The sequence below is a fragment of the Mustela erminea genome, chromosome 8 (genome assembly GCF_009829155.1).
Source record: "Mustela erminea isolate mMusErm1 chromosome 8, mMusErm1.Pri, whole genome shotgun sequence".
NCBI classification, from domain to species: Eukaryota; Metazoa; Chordata; class Mammalia; order Carnivora; family Mustelidae; genus Mustela; species Mustela erminea.
The window spans coordinates 11,625,818-11,639,532 of NC_045621.1; the positions used below are offsets into that span (position 1 = coordinate 11,625,818).

Genomic DNA, 13,715 nt, shown 5'->3' on the forward strand with positions numbered 1-13,715 from the left:
CACGAGCCGGGGAGAAAAGGCCCGCGGCAGCGGCGGACGCGCGAGCGTGGCGGGTCGGGGAGCGAGACTGGGGGCTAAAAGACCTCTGCGTGAGCGGCGTGCTGGGGGGCGGCACGGGGCCGACTCACCAGAGGTGGCAGTAGCACCTCTGGCAGCTTTACTCACCGGTCTCTCTCCCCGGATGCTGCGCTGCTGGTTTCCCGCCGGCTTTCATTCGACACAGCACAGACGGGGCCTGGGGTGAAAAGTCGTAAGATGGCGCTGGCCGTGCGTCTTTTGCCCCGCTTTCTGCTCTCTCCGCCTCTGTCCGGCGGGGCCGCTCGACCCCTGACTCCCGGTGTAGCCGAGGTGGGGCCGCGGTTGGCCGGACTCTGCTGCTTCTGCCGCCGCCGCCTCGGCTCCGGAGCGGCCCCATTTCCTCGCGTCACTTGGGCGTCGGCGCTGCTCGCTCGCGGCCCTCCGCGGCCCCTGCTCAGCCCTCCGGGACCCCGCGCCGCCCTCTCGGTCTTCCCTGACTACCCTCGGCGCCGCTACAGCGCGGAGGAGCAGCCCCAGCCGCGCCAGAAAACCAAGATGATCATTCTGGGCTTCTCCAACCCCATCAACTGGGTTCGGACTCGAATTTACGCCTTCCTAATCTGGGCCTATTTCGACCAAGAGTTCAGCATCGCAGAATTCTCTGAGGGAGCGAAGCAGGTTTGTTTCTTGACTTGGGGTTGACCCGTTAGCCCCTCAGGCATTCGGCTGTTACCACGCAGGAGGTCTTGAGCGAAGAGTTTTCCTCCCTGGGTCCCGGGTCTTCCCACGTGGGTAGTGACCCAGGCACCGAGCCCCTTGGCTGCTTCTGGACTTGTATTAGGCTTCAGCCTGTTTGCATGGTCGCCGACGGGGAGGGGTTCGGACGAGACACCGGGGTCAAGTCCCCCAGTTTCTTTTTCCGCTCCGCAGGTTCTGAATCGGATAGAAATGGATTCGACTCAAACCATTTTCTGCCACTTGAAAGCTTCATGGCTTTGTCTTTTCTGAATGTGATTCTCTGCAGAATTAAGACAGTGCCTGGCACACAGTAGACACTACACAAATTGTTGAATGAATGAATGAATGAGTAGATAAGATTGTCTCGAAGAGTAAACCAGATATTTTCCTATTGCAATAATGTAATTTTGGTAGAAAAACGAAACTTCCGGCTAGCTGTTTGGTGGAGCTTCCTTGCCCCTCTCCCTACCCTGCAACCCCTCCCTATCGTCCTCTTTAAAGAGTAACCGAGAGCGAAGCAGTTTTACCCTTTCCAAGAATTTGCTGAGGCAACCTGGTCGCTGATGAGCGCACAGCGCCCTGCGCACCGAGTTGAAGCCCTGTCTGTTCTGTTTCTTTCCGAGTGACTGGTAATATCCTGTCTGACCCTTGTCACACAGTGGTCACTTTGGGCCCTAAGATTGCTCATGGATTTTGTGTGCACATGCATTTTTCTAGAATGAAAGTGCATCTATAAATTTCTTTTGAATCCCTTTGAGGGTTTGTCATTCCCAAGCGTTTCAGAACCGGTGATAAATAGAAGTCATGGCTTGTTTCCCAGTTCCTACTGCCATATACCTTACACTTACGCAATTAGTGGGATCATTTCCCAATACCGATACATTTGTTCCTAATTTATTTCAGATTATTTCTGTAAACTACAGCCATTTGTATTTATTTGTGTGACCCATCAATCATAAATCACTTCCAGCTTTACATAATCCGTGTTGATATTAACTCCTGGTTCCTGCTTCCCTGAGTCAACTCTTGCCTGCTTTATGTGTTTGTAAAACAATTAAAAAGCAAACTCCAAGCTGGACTTACAGGGTTATAAGAGGTAAACCTCTGCTCATATCAGTTCTCAAAATCTTTTGTTCATGCAGAGGTCCAGTGGCATGATTTTACTCTCCTCTGCAGTGCTCCCTGATGATACGTGAGTTTGTCTGCCTCATAACATTGTATAAGTGTACCAGCTCATTGATATCAGTAAGGAATGAAATCCTCTCCCCAGACTCTGGGGAGGATGCATGGAACACATTTTAGCCACTCTCTCATCCTGTTTCCCCTGTTAGCTATTTTAGCCCTCCTTGCTATGAAGTATCTCCACCCCCTAATCAGCCAGTCTTTAAACAATTTTTGCCTCATCTAAGTCAGTTTTTATGCATTCAACCACTGTTATTTTCAAAAGCAATATTGGGTCATCCATGGCAAATCAATTCCCTTAAACCACTGGTTACTTAACATTCCTTTTGTATCAAGCAAATCACTTCTTCAACACCTAAGATTTAAAACGACATGGCAAAAAAAACCTCCCTCCTAGATCTCTTAGTGCAACTATCTTTTTTTTTTTTTTTTTTTTTTTAACATGGGTTACATACATACATACATACATAATTCTAGGGCTTGGGAATAATTTGGTGCAAAAACATTAGCTAGTTCATCTGCTCTCATGGGCTCCACTTGCCCTTTCTCCTTAAGCTAACCTCCCAGCAATAAAATCTTACCTTGGTTTATGAAATCAAGTGATCATTAGATCATTTTCATTCAGGTTTTTTTTTTTTTTTTAATCAGAGAACATGAAAACAAAAGGCATTTTAAGGTTCAGGATTCTAGTCTAACTCTTCTTTGCCAATGATAAAACAGTGGCTCAGGGATGCATTTTAAGCACTGTGCTGTGACCCAGTCTACAAGCAGTCACTAGAAATTGAGATGGTTAAGTACAATCTAGTCAAGTTTTGATTCATTACATGAGCCAAGGGAATAGGTGGTCCAATGCTAAGCTTTATTAGCGACATAGACCCTGCTTTTCATTAATGTGTACACATAACAGGGTGTACTCACTGGGTGGCTCACTGGGTGGCTCACTGGGTTAAAGCCTCTACCTTTGGCTCAGGTCACGATCCTAGCGTCCTGGGATCGAGCCCCACATTGGGCGCTCTGCTCAGCAGGGAGCCTGCTTCCTCCTTTCTCTCTCTGCCTGCCTCTCTGCTTACTTGTGATCTCTGTCAAATAAATAAAATCTTAAAAAAAAATATGTGTATATAATATGATATCTTCCCTAATACTGCCATTAAACCATGTTAGTCATATACTGTATGTTTTCTTATATATCTTGTTTGTTAAGTTTTTAGCCTTTTCTGTGAAAAAGAGGGCTATTTCCTAGAAGTCTCTCCAGGTTAGACACTCCTGTGTCATCAAGGCCTGCCTCATCAGGGCATAATTCTACAGCAGTTCTGAGGCTCACTCCCTGGAATTAATGCCCACAAGTTAGGGCTCAGTCCCAGATGGCTGCCTCCATTTCAGGCGCTAATCACAAGTCAGGGCTCCATTGGACTGGCCAGTGCACCTTACTTGGTATTTCCAGTTTTTTTTCAAAAGGATACAGTTCAGGAACAGCCAAATAGAAGAGATGCATAGGGCAAGGGATGTGGGAAGGGTGTGGAGCTTCCGTGACAGCAGGCACCTCATTAGCCTAAACTCAGCTAGGGTTGAAAGGGGCTTATTTTAGGAGCTCTGTGCCAGAACTCAGAACAAAGAACAAACTTCTATTTTCTTCTGTCACATTATAGTACTACTGATGTGTGCATATGATCTTCCCTGTTACTGCCATCAAACCACATTAATCATACCGTGTTTATTTTCCTGTATGGTGCTTGCCTGTTTTAGAGGGCTATTTCCTAGAAGCCTCTTTGGGTTAGACAATCCTGTATTATCAAAGCCTTCTCAGAGCAGCCTCCTAATGGTTCATTATTATCTTATCAGATAATTTGCTCAGGTGGGATCTTTGGCCCCACAAATATCACACCTTGGCCACAAATGAGAATATAATGGTTGGGTTTCCCCGTGATCACTGTGGTCTTCGTTTCTTCTTACCTAAATACCACCATCTTCCTCACATGAAGGCTTATTAATATATGTATAGTGTCTCTGAACCCTCAGGGCAAGGGTTCCTTGAATCTGTTTGGATATAATGCATTTTCTCAAAATTCAGCTCTCTCATTGTCTGGCTTGCCAGGGCTGGTATAACAAAATACCACAATCTGGCTTACTTAAACCACAGAACTTTATTTTCTCACCATTTTGGAGGAAAGAAGTCCAAGATCCAGGTATTGGCAGGTTTGGTTTCTTCTGAGGCCTCTGCCTGCCTTGCAAATAAATGGCTGTCTTCTGTGTCCTCATGTGGTTTTTTCCCCCCCTCTGTGTGGGTGTCAGAATTTCTTCTTATAAAGTCAGATTGGATTAAGGCCCACCCTCATCTTAATCATCTTTTCAAAGACCCTGTCTCCAAATATAGCCCCCTTCTGAGATGGAGTTCGGACTGCTGCATAGGAATTTGGGGGAAACTGTTAATCCCGTAACAAACCATCCCACACACCTGCTTGTCCTGCTAGTTCAGCAGATTTCATCTTGGATGTTCCTTCCTTTCAGAGGCCCTCCCTGGTCCTTCCACATTGGCTCAAGTGGCTTTTATGCTCAGGTCATTCTGTTCCTACCCCTGTCATAGTTCTTGAACTTGTCAGTTGACTTGTCTCCCTTCTCAAGCAACCTGAAAGCTCCTTGAAGACAGGTGGAGTCTTATAACCGTTTCAGTCTCACTGCTGAGAATGTGGAGGAGTGTGGTTGGTTCCCCCTACTTTACAGTGGCATCTCGTACTTCAAAGTTGGCATCCACTTAGACTGTAAACTCGTTCGTTATCTTTTCTCCCACTTTCCCAAACCTACCTTACCAATCTTTTTTTTTTTTTTTAAAGATTTTATTTATTTATTAGACATGGAGAGGTTGCAACTAGGCCGAGAGGCAGGCAGAGAGAGAGGCGGAAGCAGGCTCCCTGCTGAGCAGAGAGCCCTAGTCAGACCTTCATCCCAGGATTCTGAGATCATGACCTGAGCCGAAAGCAGAGGCTTAACCCACTGAGCCACCCAGGTGCCCTGCCTTACCAATCTTAATGAGGGTCAGATTGCAACCCAAATCTCCAGACTCCCAGTACAATCTAGATTGCCCGGCTTCTCAAATTCTTTGTGTTCATAGTTAAGGGGGGGAGAGTGTCACGTCATAGTCATTACAGTAATAACAGTGATTACTTCATTATTATTTTATAAAGGAAAGCTATGGGAGGATTTGTGTTGAGAGCTCATGTGTACGCACACACTGTCTCTCCCCTGGTCCTGAGAGTGGAGACGTAATTGGCAGTGAGCTCACTACTGTATATGTGGGAAGGTCCTATGAGAAGAGAAAAGCCAACCAACTTTGAAGGACTCATGCCTGACAATGATATCATAATATTTGACATTGTTTATCACCTTTATCATAAAACAGTCTTTGTGATACTAAGCTATTTAAGTATGAGCATTGTACATTGTATGGTGTTTTACATGGTGTTTTGAAATAACGATTATCAACCTCTCCCCACTTTTTTTTTTTTTAAGGCTTTTGCTCATGTGTCCAAGTTACTGTCACAGTGTAAATTTGATCTGTTGGAAGAACTTGTGGCCAAAGAGGTAAAGTATACTTTTAATTTTCCTTTAAAAATAAATGTCTTCTCCTGCAATAGAATAATACATGTGTTACCTTTGTTTATGCTTAAAAGTAGTATGTGTGCCATCAGCCGAAGTAGAATCCCTGTATCTTTACTTTTCGGTGCTTTGGGTCATATAAACGTATAGAATGATGTGCTACTTAAGGAATAAGTAAGTAAATGCGATGTTTTTCAGTTGTCTTTATACTGAATGTTCTGTTAGGAATTACCTATTGAACAATTTGATGCCTTTCAACCTTGCTTTTGAATATGAGTAAATACAGTAGTAAATTTAAAAATAGGCATAGAAAAATTCATTCCATAAGGAACTCATCTGCTTTTTGAAAGGCTTTTGAAAATTCAGCGGACGAACTATGATTTGCATTTTCCATACTTAGGTGCTCCATGTATTGAAGGAAAAGGTCAGTTCACTACCTGACAACCATAAAAATGCCCTTGCTGCTGACATAGATGAAATTGTATACACATCAACAGGAGACATCTCCATTTACTACGACGAGAAAGGTAATGCTAGAGAGTAGTCAGTTTAAATTGATGATAAATAATGGCCCAGGAAAGCTAATCTAGTGGGTAATCATGAAATAGTGGGGATTTTGTTGGTTCAAGCAGACTTCAGGAAAAATAATATATTCATTCTTTCAAGACCTAACTCTGGGAAAGTTAAGATATGGTAATAACTTAAACCCTTCTATCTAGGACCTTCCTCTACTACTATTCATTCAGGAGAGATGGTATCATCACCTAAGTTGATGAAAATTGTTTAAGGCTGCTATCATGTCTCAAATAGAAAATACTTGGAGTTTCAGATTTCCTAACTTGAAGGAAACAATTCAGCATTACCTTTTAAATATATGTTAAATATATTTTGAATATATGTTAAATAGAAGGAGTAAAAGAAAAAGTAGATAATACCAGTTAATGACTTTTTTGAAAGTAAGACTGGCTGTGGAACTCCCACATTGGATTTGTTTGGAGACAATGAAAAGGTTAAAAGGAACTTTAGTAGTTATTTCGTTCTTCTCCTTGGCCAATGCATCCATTTTCCCTATAGCATTCCTAAAAAATGTATTGACTTCATTTATTTCTTCTAAAATATTTGCACATAAATGAATGTATTATGTGCCAGGCACACAGGAAATCTAGCTTTTGCTTACATACTTTGCAAGGCAGTTCTGATATAGGACTCTTTAATGGTTGAACATTTTTCATACACATGTTAATTTAAAACATTTCTATAGATACGTTTAGTGATAAATATTTTCTTCTCCCCTAATATTTCAAATTGCATCTCAGCATCATGGTCACAACCTGATTTTAGCATACTACATTATTGTAATCATTAGGCACATAGTAAAGTGAATTAGGGTACATAGTACATGCTCAGGAAATCCCAACTGTTATTTCTGAGATGCAGAGAAAAAGGCAAATACATCATCGACATTAAGAGAATGTTTTAAAAATAGAAAGTCACCTATGTTACTATCAGACTAGACTAAGTATGAAATGTGATCTGTAACAACTGTGTAGCTATTGCCAACTTCTAATTTCATTTTGGATATATGGATGATAGATTTTTGTGATTTGTATTTGTATGTGTGTATGTGTGTGTTTTTTCTCTAAGGAAGGAAGTTTGTTAACATCCTGATGTGCTTTTGGTATCTAACCAGTGCCAACATCCCCAGTGAAACTTTAAGTGGAGCCAGTGTGTTCCAGGTTAAGTTGGGGGATCAGAACGTGGAAACTAAACAGCTTCTTAGTGCAAGCTATGAGTAAGTCTAATCTCATTTCATTGTTTCCTTTCTCTAGAAAATGGAAGGTAGTATGAAGGAAGTATGAAGGTATGAAAGCTAAAGGGAGCTTTAGGAAGAAAAGGATTGACATTTGACAAGTTATTTAAGAAGAGAGAAAGTCATAAAGACATACTGGACATGAAACAGAAGTGTTGAGAAGTTAGAAAGAGGTAATATTGCTGAATTTAATTAAAGGATGTTTGAGCTGTCTATTGCTGTGTTATAAACCACTCCCAAACTCAGTCACTTCAAGCAGCTGTATATTTTGTCTGCTGTTTTCCTGCTAAGAGTTTTGGGAAGGCTCAGCTCTGGGTCTTTCTTTGTGGCAGGGGCTGGAGGATTCATTTCCATAGTGGCTTTGTCACTCACACGTGGATTCCCTTGGTGCTCCTTGACTTTCCCACATAACGTCTCATTCTCCAAGGCCTCTCTTTGTGGCTTGGGTTTGTGGCGCTCTCAGGCTATTCACATGTTTGATGTGGTCATTGGCTAGACCAGGTAAAAGACTGTGCCCAGGATGGGAACATTTTTACCCTAGTCTGCCTGTCAAAGCAGTCCTAGGACCTGCACATTTGAAAGGGCAGGAAAGACTCCACCTCTTTATGGGGCAAAGCAGGGTCACATTGCAGAAGAACATGTGTGATGGGGCATATGGTTATAACCATCCTTGGAAAATACAATCTGCCACAGTTGGCACATGGACCATCTACTCTCTAGACATTTATTAATCATTTCCTGTTTACCAGGTACTCTGGTAGGGGTTCACGTATAAAATTGAAGTGTTCCTACGTATAAAGAGGTACTGTATAGTAGGTTAGCAACTTACTTAAAAGAGACACTATCATGTATTTTTGTGCTAATAAAATTTGGAACAGTGAACCAGGTCAAGCAAGTCCATGGAAACACAATTTAATATTCATTTAAAAGAAAATACTATCATGTTGCCAAAACTAGGTAAACTTGATTTAAAATAACAAATCCCAAAAATGACCTAAGAAAGAAAATATATTCTGTTTCACTAAGGTAAAAGGTAGTCTGACTTTTTCACTTTTCTTGAAAGGACTGCTTTTTTTCTTCTTTCTTTTCTTTTTTCTTTTTTTTTTTTTTTGAATTTTGTTTTATTTATTACTATACAAAATCTGAATCATCTCCTTTTAAAGACATCATATATAATTAAAGAACAATATAACCAATACCTCTGCTTCTTCTGATTTTCCCTATTAAGACCACAGACAGTTCATAAACACTGTTATTTCCAAGACCATCTAATGTATATAAACCAAATTCCACTAAAGTACCCTTTCCATTACGGTGGTCCAATTTATTTTTCTTCATATTAGGCATTTGTGATAGCTATTATTTAACAGCAGAATAATAAGGATATTAATAATAATAATTTCTATTATTATTACTATATAATAATAATTATATAAGGATAATTACATCCTTCTGCTAAAGTGGGCAGTTCTTGGACTGTCTATTAGTTGATTAAGATACTCATTTTAGGGGCACCTGGGTGGTTCAGTCAATTGTGGTCGATTCTTGATCTCAGCTCAGTTCTTGATCTCAGAGTCGTGAGTTCAAACCCTACACTGGGCTCTGTACTGGGTGTGGAGCCTACCTCAAAAAAAAAAAAAAAAAAAAAGAAAAACAAAACTCATTTTAGTGGAGAATATGGTAATTTTGTGAGGATTTTTTTGTGTGTGATTGAATTGGTAAATTAAACTTGTTTTGTTTTGATGTTTATTTATGATTAACCATTAGCTATTGCTAAAAACTGTCTCTAATGTACACTTGCAAATTATATAGTTACCCAAGAAATACTTGGACTAATGTTAAGATTCATATTATTTGTAATTTTTTCCCCTAGATTTCAGAGGGAGTTTACACAAGGAGTAAAGCCTGACTGGACCATTGCACGGATTGAACACTCAAAGTTACTAGAATGATCTTTCTTGGAAAAACCAGCTTACTGGACTTCTGGCAATTACTATGAAAAATTAAGGAAAGAAATTTTGGACGAGTTGATCTTCACTTAGTCAAGACTGTGGCTCACTTTTGTATTATTTTGAAATATTTCTTGTAGTATATCGGCATGATACAATAGAGCGTTTTCCACAGATGCCACGTTCTATAAAAGAGATCAAAGTAAAAAATGTATAACAGCCCATTGTTGGTGTCATATTCCATATAATTTCTAATGTTACTTGTACACAAACTAATTTTATAGGCATAAAGAAAGTCTTGAAAAAACATTTCTAAATTAATAGTCCTTAAATATTTGTCATTAATACGTTTAAACCAGTAGTTCAAGTACGTCTAAGATTTATTTTTAAAAATCATTGCTGCTATTTGATTACTTCTGGTCACTAGCTAGATGAGAAGGACTAGATGGAATTGTACTAGATTGGTCACAGCAGAAGCAAAAAGATCAGTGAACTTGAAGCTTACTATAGCACCAAAAGAAAAAAATAGAGTAGTGCCTTAGCCACCTATGGGATAATATCAAATCCTCTAACATACTTGTATTTGGATTCCTAGAAGTTTGGGTAAGGGAGGCAAAGACAATATAAGAAATAATGTCTGAAATTTTTCCTAATTGATGAAAACTATAAACTCACAGATCAAGAAATTCAATAAGCAGGGTAACATAAAGAAAACCTCATAAAGGTATACCATGATCAAATTGTTGAAAACCAGAGAAAATTTTAAAGCAGCTAGAGGAGAAAAAAAACACATTCTGTACAGAGAAGGACTATATTTCTTTTCTCCAAGTGCAAGTGAGAGACCTTGTTAGAGTATCTTTAAAGTGTTATAAGAAAAAGCATATTACCCTAGAATTCTATATTCAGCAAAAATACCCTTCAGAAAAGGTGAAGAAAGGCTTTTTTCAGACAGGGAAAAGATGAGTGAATTTGTTGCCAGAAGACCTGTTTGTTTTTTTTTTTTAAAGATTTTATTTATTTATTTGACAGACAGAGATCACAAGTAGGCAGAGAGAGAGGGGGAAGCAGGCTCCCTGCCAAGCAGGGAGCCTGATGCGGGGCTCGATCCCAGGACCCTGAGATCACGACCTGAGCTGAAGGCAGAGGCTTTAACCCACTGAGCCACCCAGGTGCCCCCAGAAGACCTGTTTTATAGGAAATGTTAAGTGCTGGGACCCCTGGGTGGCTCAGTTGGTTAAAGGTCTGCTTTCAGCTGAGGTCATGATCCCACAGCCCTGGGATCGAGTCCCACATCGGGCTCCCTGTTCAGTCTTTAAAATAAAAAATTGTTAAGGGCCAATGGACAGAATAGAGTCCAGAAATAGATCTATGCCTATTGGACAATTGGTTTTTGGCAAAGGCACCAAAGCAATTGAGTGACGGAAAGGTAGTCTTCTTAACAAATAGAATAACTATACATTCAAATGGGAAGTCACCTCAGCTTTTGCCTCACACCATACATGATTTTAGTGCAAACTTTGGATTCCAAAATGGGTCATAGACTTAAAAGCTAAAATTCTAGAAATTGTAGAAAGAAACTTTGCTATCTTGGAATAGACAAAGATTTCTTAGGACACACAAAGCATCAATTGTGAAAGAAAATAAGTAAATTAAAATATATCGAAATTAAAACTTAACACTCTTTGAAAGCAGTAAGAAAGTGAAAGCTGGGTCACAGATTGGAAAAAATACTTGGAAATACTTGGAATATTTGACAAAAGACCTATATTTGGAAAATAAAAGTAATGCTTATGAAGCTCAATGAAAAGTTAACCCACTAAATATTGGGTAAAAGATTTGAATAGATTATCCATGAAAGATACTCAAGTTGCCAATGAACACATAGAAGGATGCTCTATATCCTTAGTCAATGGAAAAATGAAACTACATGCAGACAAAACCCACTACAGACCCACCAAAACGGCTTCGATAACAAAAACTGCCAGTACCAATATTGGCGAAGATCTGAAGCAACTGGAATTCTCAAATACTGTTAGTAACAATGCAAAATGATACCAACAACTTGGAAGATATTTTGGCAGTATCTTATAAAGTTAAGCACATGCTTTTAGGATCCAGCAATTCTGTTTCTAGGTATTTAAGAGAAGTGAAAACTGACATCTATACAAGGTGTTGTTTGTGAGTGACCATAACTTTGTTCTTAATGACCAAACTAAAAAGACTTCCAAACGGTTCAGTAGATGAACGGATAGACAAATGAGTGAAGGAAGCCAGACACAAAAGAGTACTTAACTGTACAATTACATTTCTGTGGAAGTCTAGAAAAGTCGAAACATGTCCGTTGTAGCATTATTTACAATAGCCGAGACACCAAGTTGGAGGCAAGTTATTTTACCTAAAGGGACATTTGGTTTGACTTCTAGCTAGTTTACTTTTTAAAGCTCTTTGAAAATGTTCCACTACATGTTGGAACTCTCCAAACTGGCAATTGTCCATTTCTTTGTACTTTGTCTGATTAAGTCCCCTATTTTGGGTGTGAGCCCTTTGACAGAGAACAAAGCCCCTTTCAGGTGTTTGGTGTATAGTGTTTCCTGAAGTTTATTCTTAAAGTCTGTTGCTAATATATCATCACTTCCTTTACAATTTTGAATCTGCCTTCAATGACGTGTAAAGAAGAGACTACATGTCCCTAAGCCATGCATTTCAGATATATATGTTCCCCTTTCAAAGCCATTTTCTTATGTACAATTGGATTATTTAAATCTCCTCCTGCTGTTCCCCATCCTGCTACTTTTAATCATTTTTTTGCTTTTTCAGGGGCTAGCAATTAAGCAAGCTAACTATAAATTAGATAGCCCAGGAATGAAAAAAAAAATATATATATATGAATAGGGTGTAATATATAAAATATATTCTTATGTGCTAATATATATGTGATCTGTATTATACATATACATGTGCTAGAGAGGGAGAGGTATTAGGGAATTTGTTTATGTGATGTGGAGGGAGGCAAGTTAAAAATCTGTAGGATGGGTGGGGGTGGGGGCAGGCAGGAGACCTAGAGAAGAGTCAGTGCTGCAGTTTAAGTCGAAGGTGGTCTCCTGACAACATTCATTCTTCCAGGGGAGAGGTGTCCTCTTGTCTTCTTTTAAGGCCTTCAACTGACTAAAGGAGGCCCACCCTATAGTATGGAGGATAATCTGCTTTACTCAACTCTGCTGATTTAGATGTTAATCTCATCTAAAAATACCTTCATAGAAACAGCTAGAATAATGTTTGGTCAAATATTTGAATATCATGACATAGTCCAATTGACTCATAAAATTAATTGTTGCGACTACAATATAGACTACATACTCTCCCCTTAGAAACAAAATCATGTACGTTTTGCCATATTGTTTCATCTCACCACCTCCCCCTTTTTTTTCTTAAGATTTTATTTATTTTTTTGACAGAGACACAGCGAGAGGGAAAACAAGCAAGGGAGAGAGGGAGAGGGAGAAGCAGGCTTCCCACCAAGCAGGGAGCCCGATGTGGGGCTCGATCCCAGGACCCTGGGATCACGACCTGAGTGGAAGGCAGAGGCGTAACGACTGAGCTGCCCACGTGCCCTATACCCGCCTCCCCTTCTACACACGCACAGTTTTTATCTAAAATATTTGAAAGTAAGTTCCATACATTGTATATTTCACTCCTAAGTATTTCAACATGCATTTCTAAAAATAAGGACATTATCCTATGTAAATATGAGTATTGGCAATAATTCCATAATATCATCTAATATTTAGCACAAGTTTAAAATTCCACCAATTACCTTTTTTTTTTTTACCCAACAATTATCTTTTAACCAAGATCCAATCAAGGTTCACATGTTGCATTTAGTTATTATGTTTCTTAAGTTCTTTTAAAAATTTTTAGAATATCCTTTTATCTTTATGGCCTTGTAATTTTGAGGAGTCTAGAATGGTATAACATATAGCCTAGTAAATATATAGTATGTCCCATATGTTGAATGTGTTTGATTATTTTATTATGGTGTCATTTCTCTAAACTGGCTGAAAGTTAGGGCTAGAGGCTTGATAAGATTCAAGTTAAACATTTTTGGCAAGAATATCTTACAAGTGATTTGTGTACTTGATATTATAGAACAAATATATAAAAATATATGTAAGTATATACATATGTATATGTATACACACACACACACACACACACACACACATTACACGTACACATACATACACTGTACCTAGTGGTAGGCTTATAATAGTCTCCAGAAATGTTTATATCCTAATGCCTGGAACCTAGAATATGTTACCTTACATGGCAAAATGGGAATTTGCAGATATAGTAAGGATCTTGTGATGGGGAGAATATCCTGGATTATCTGGGTGAGCTCGATGTTATTGCAAGGGTGCTTATAAAAG

General features: G+C 39.5%; 1 protein-coding gene across 4 annotated transcripts; it reads left to right on the forward strand.

Annotated features, from left to right (window-relative positions):
- The first annotated feature begins 55 nt into the window (after positions 1-55).
- MAIP1 (matrix AAA peptidase interacting protein 1) lies at positions 56-10,152 on the forward strand. Of its 4 annotated transcripts, none has more exons than XR_004288452.1 (5): positions 56-696; positions 5,443-5,514; positions 5,930-6,056; positions 7,220-7,321; positions 9,213-10,152. XR_004288452.1 is itself a non-coding variant. In XM_032354316.1 (5 exons), the coding sequence occupies exons 1-5, from the start codon at positions 256-258 to the stop codon at positions 9,289-9,291; spliced, it is 867 nt and encodes a 288-aa protein (XP_032210207.1). In that variant the 5' UTR covers positions 56-255; the 3' UTR covers positions 9,292-10,152. The 4 variants fall into 4 exon arrangements, 2 of the variants coding, with proteins under 2 accessions (XP_032210207.1, XP_032210208.1); XR_004288453.1 differs by lacking the exon at positions 7,220-7,321 and adding an exon at positions 7,359-7,512 and having other exon boundaries at positions 9,213-9,299; XM_032354316.1 differs by having other exon boundaries at positions 7,174-7,321.
- Positions 10,153-13,715: the final 3,563 nt, after the last annotated feature.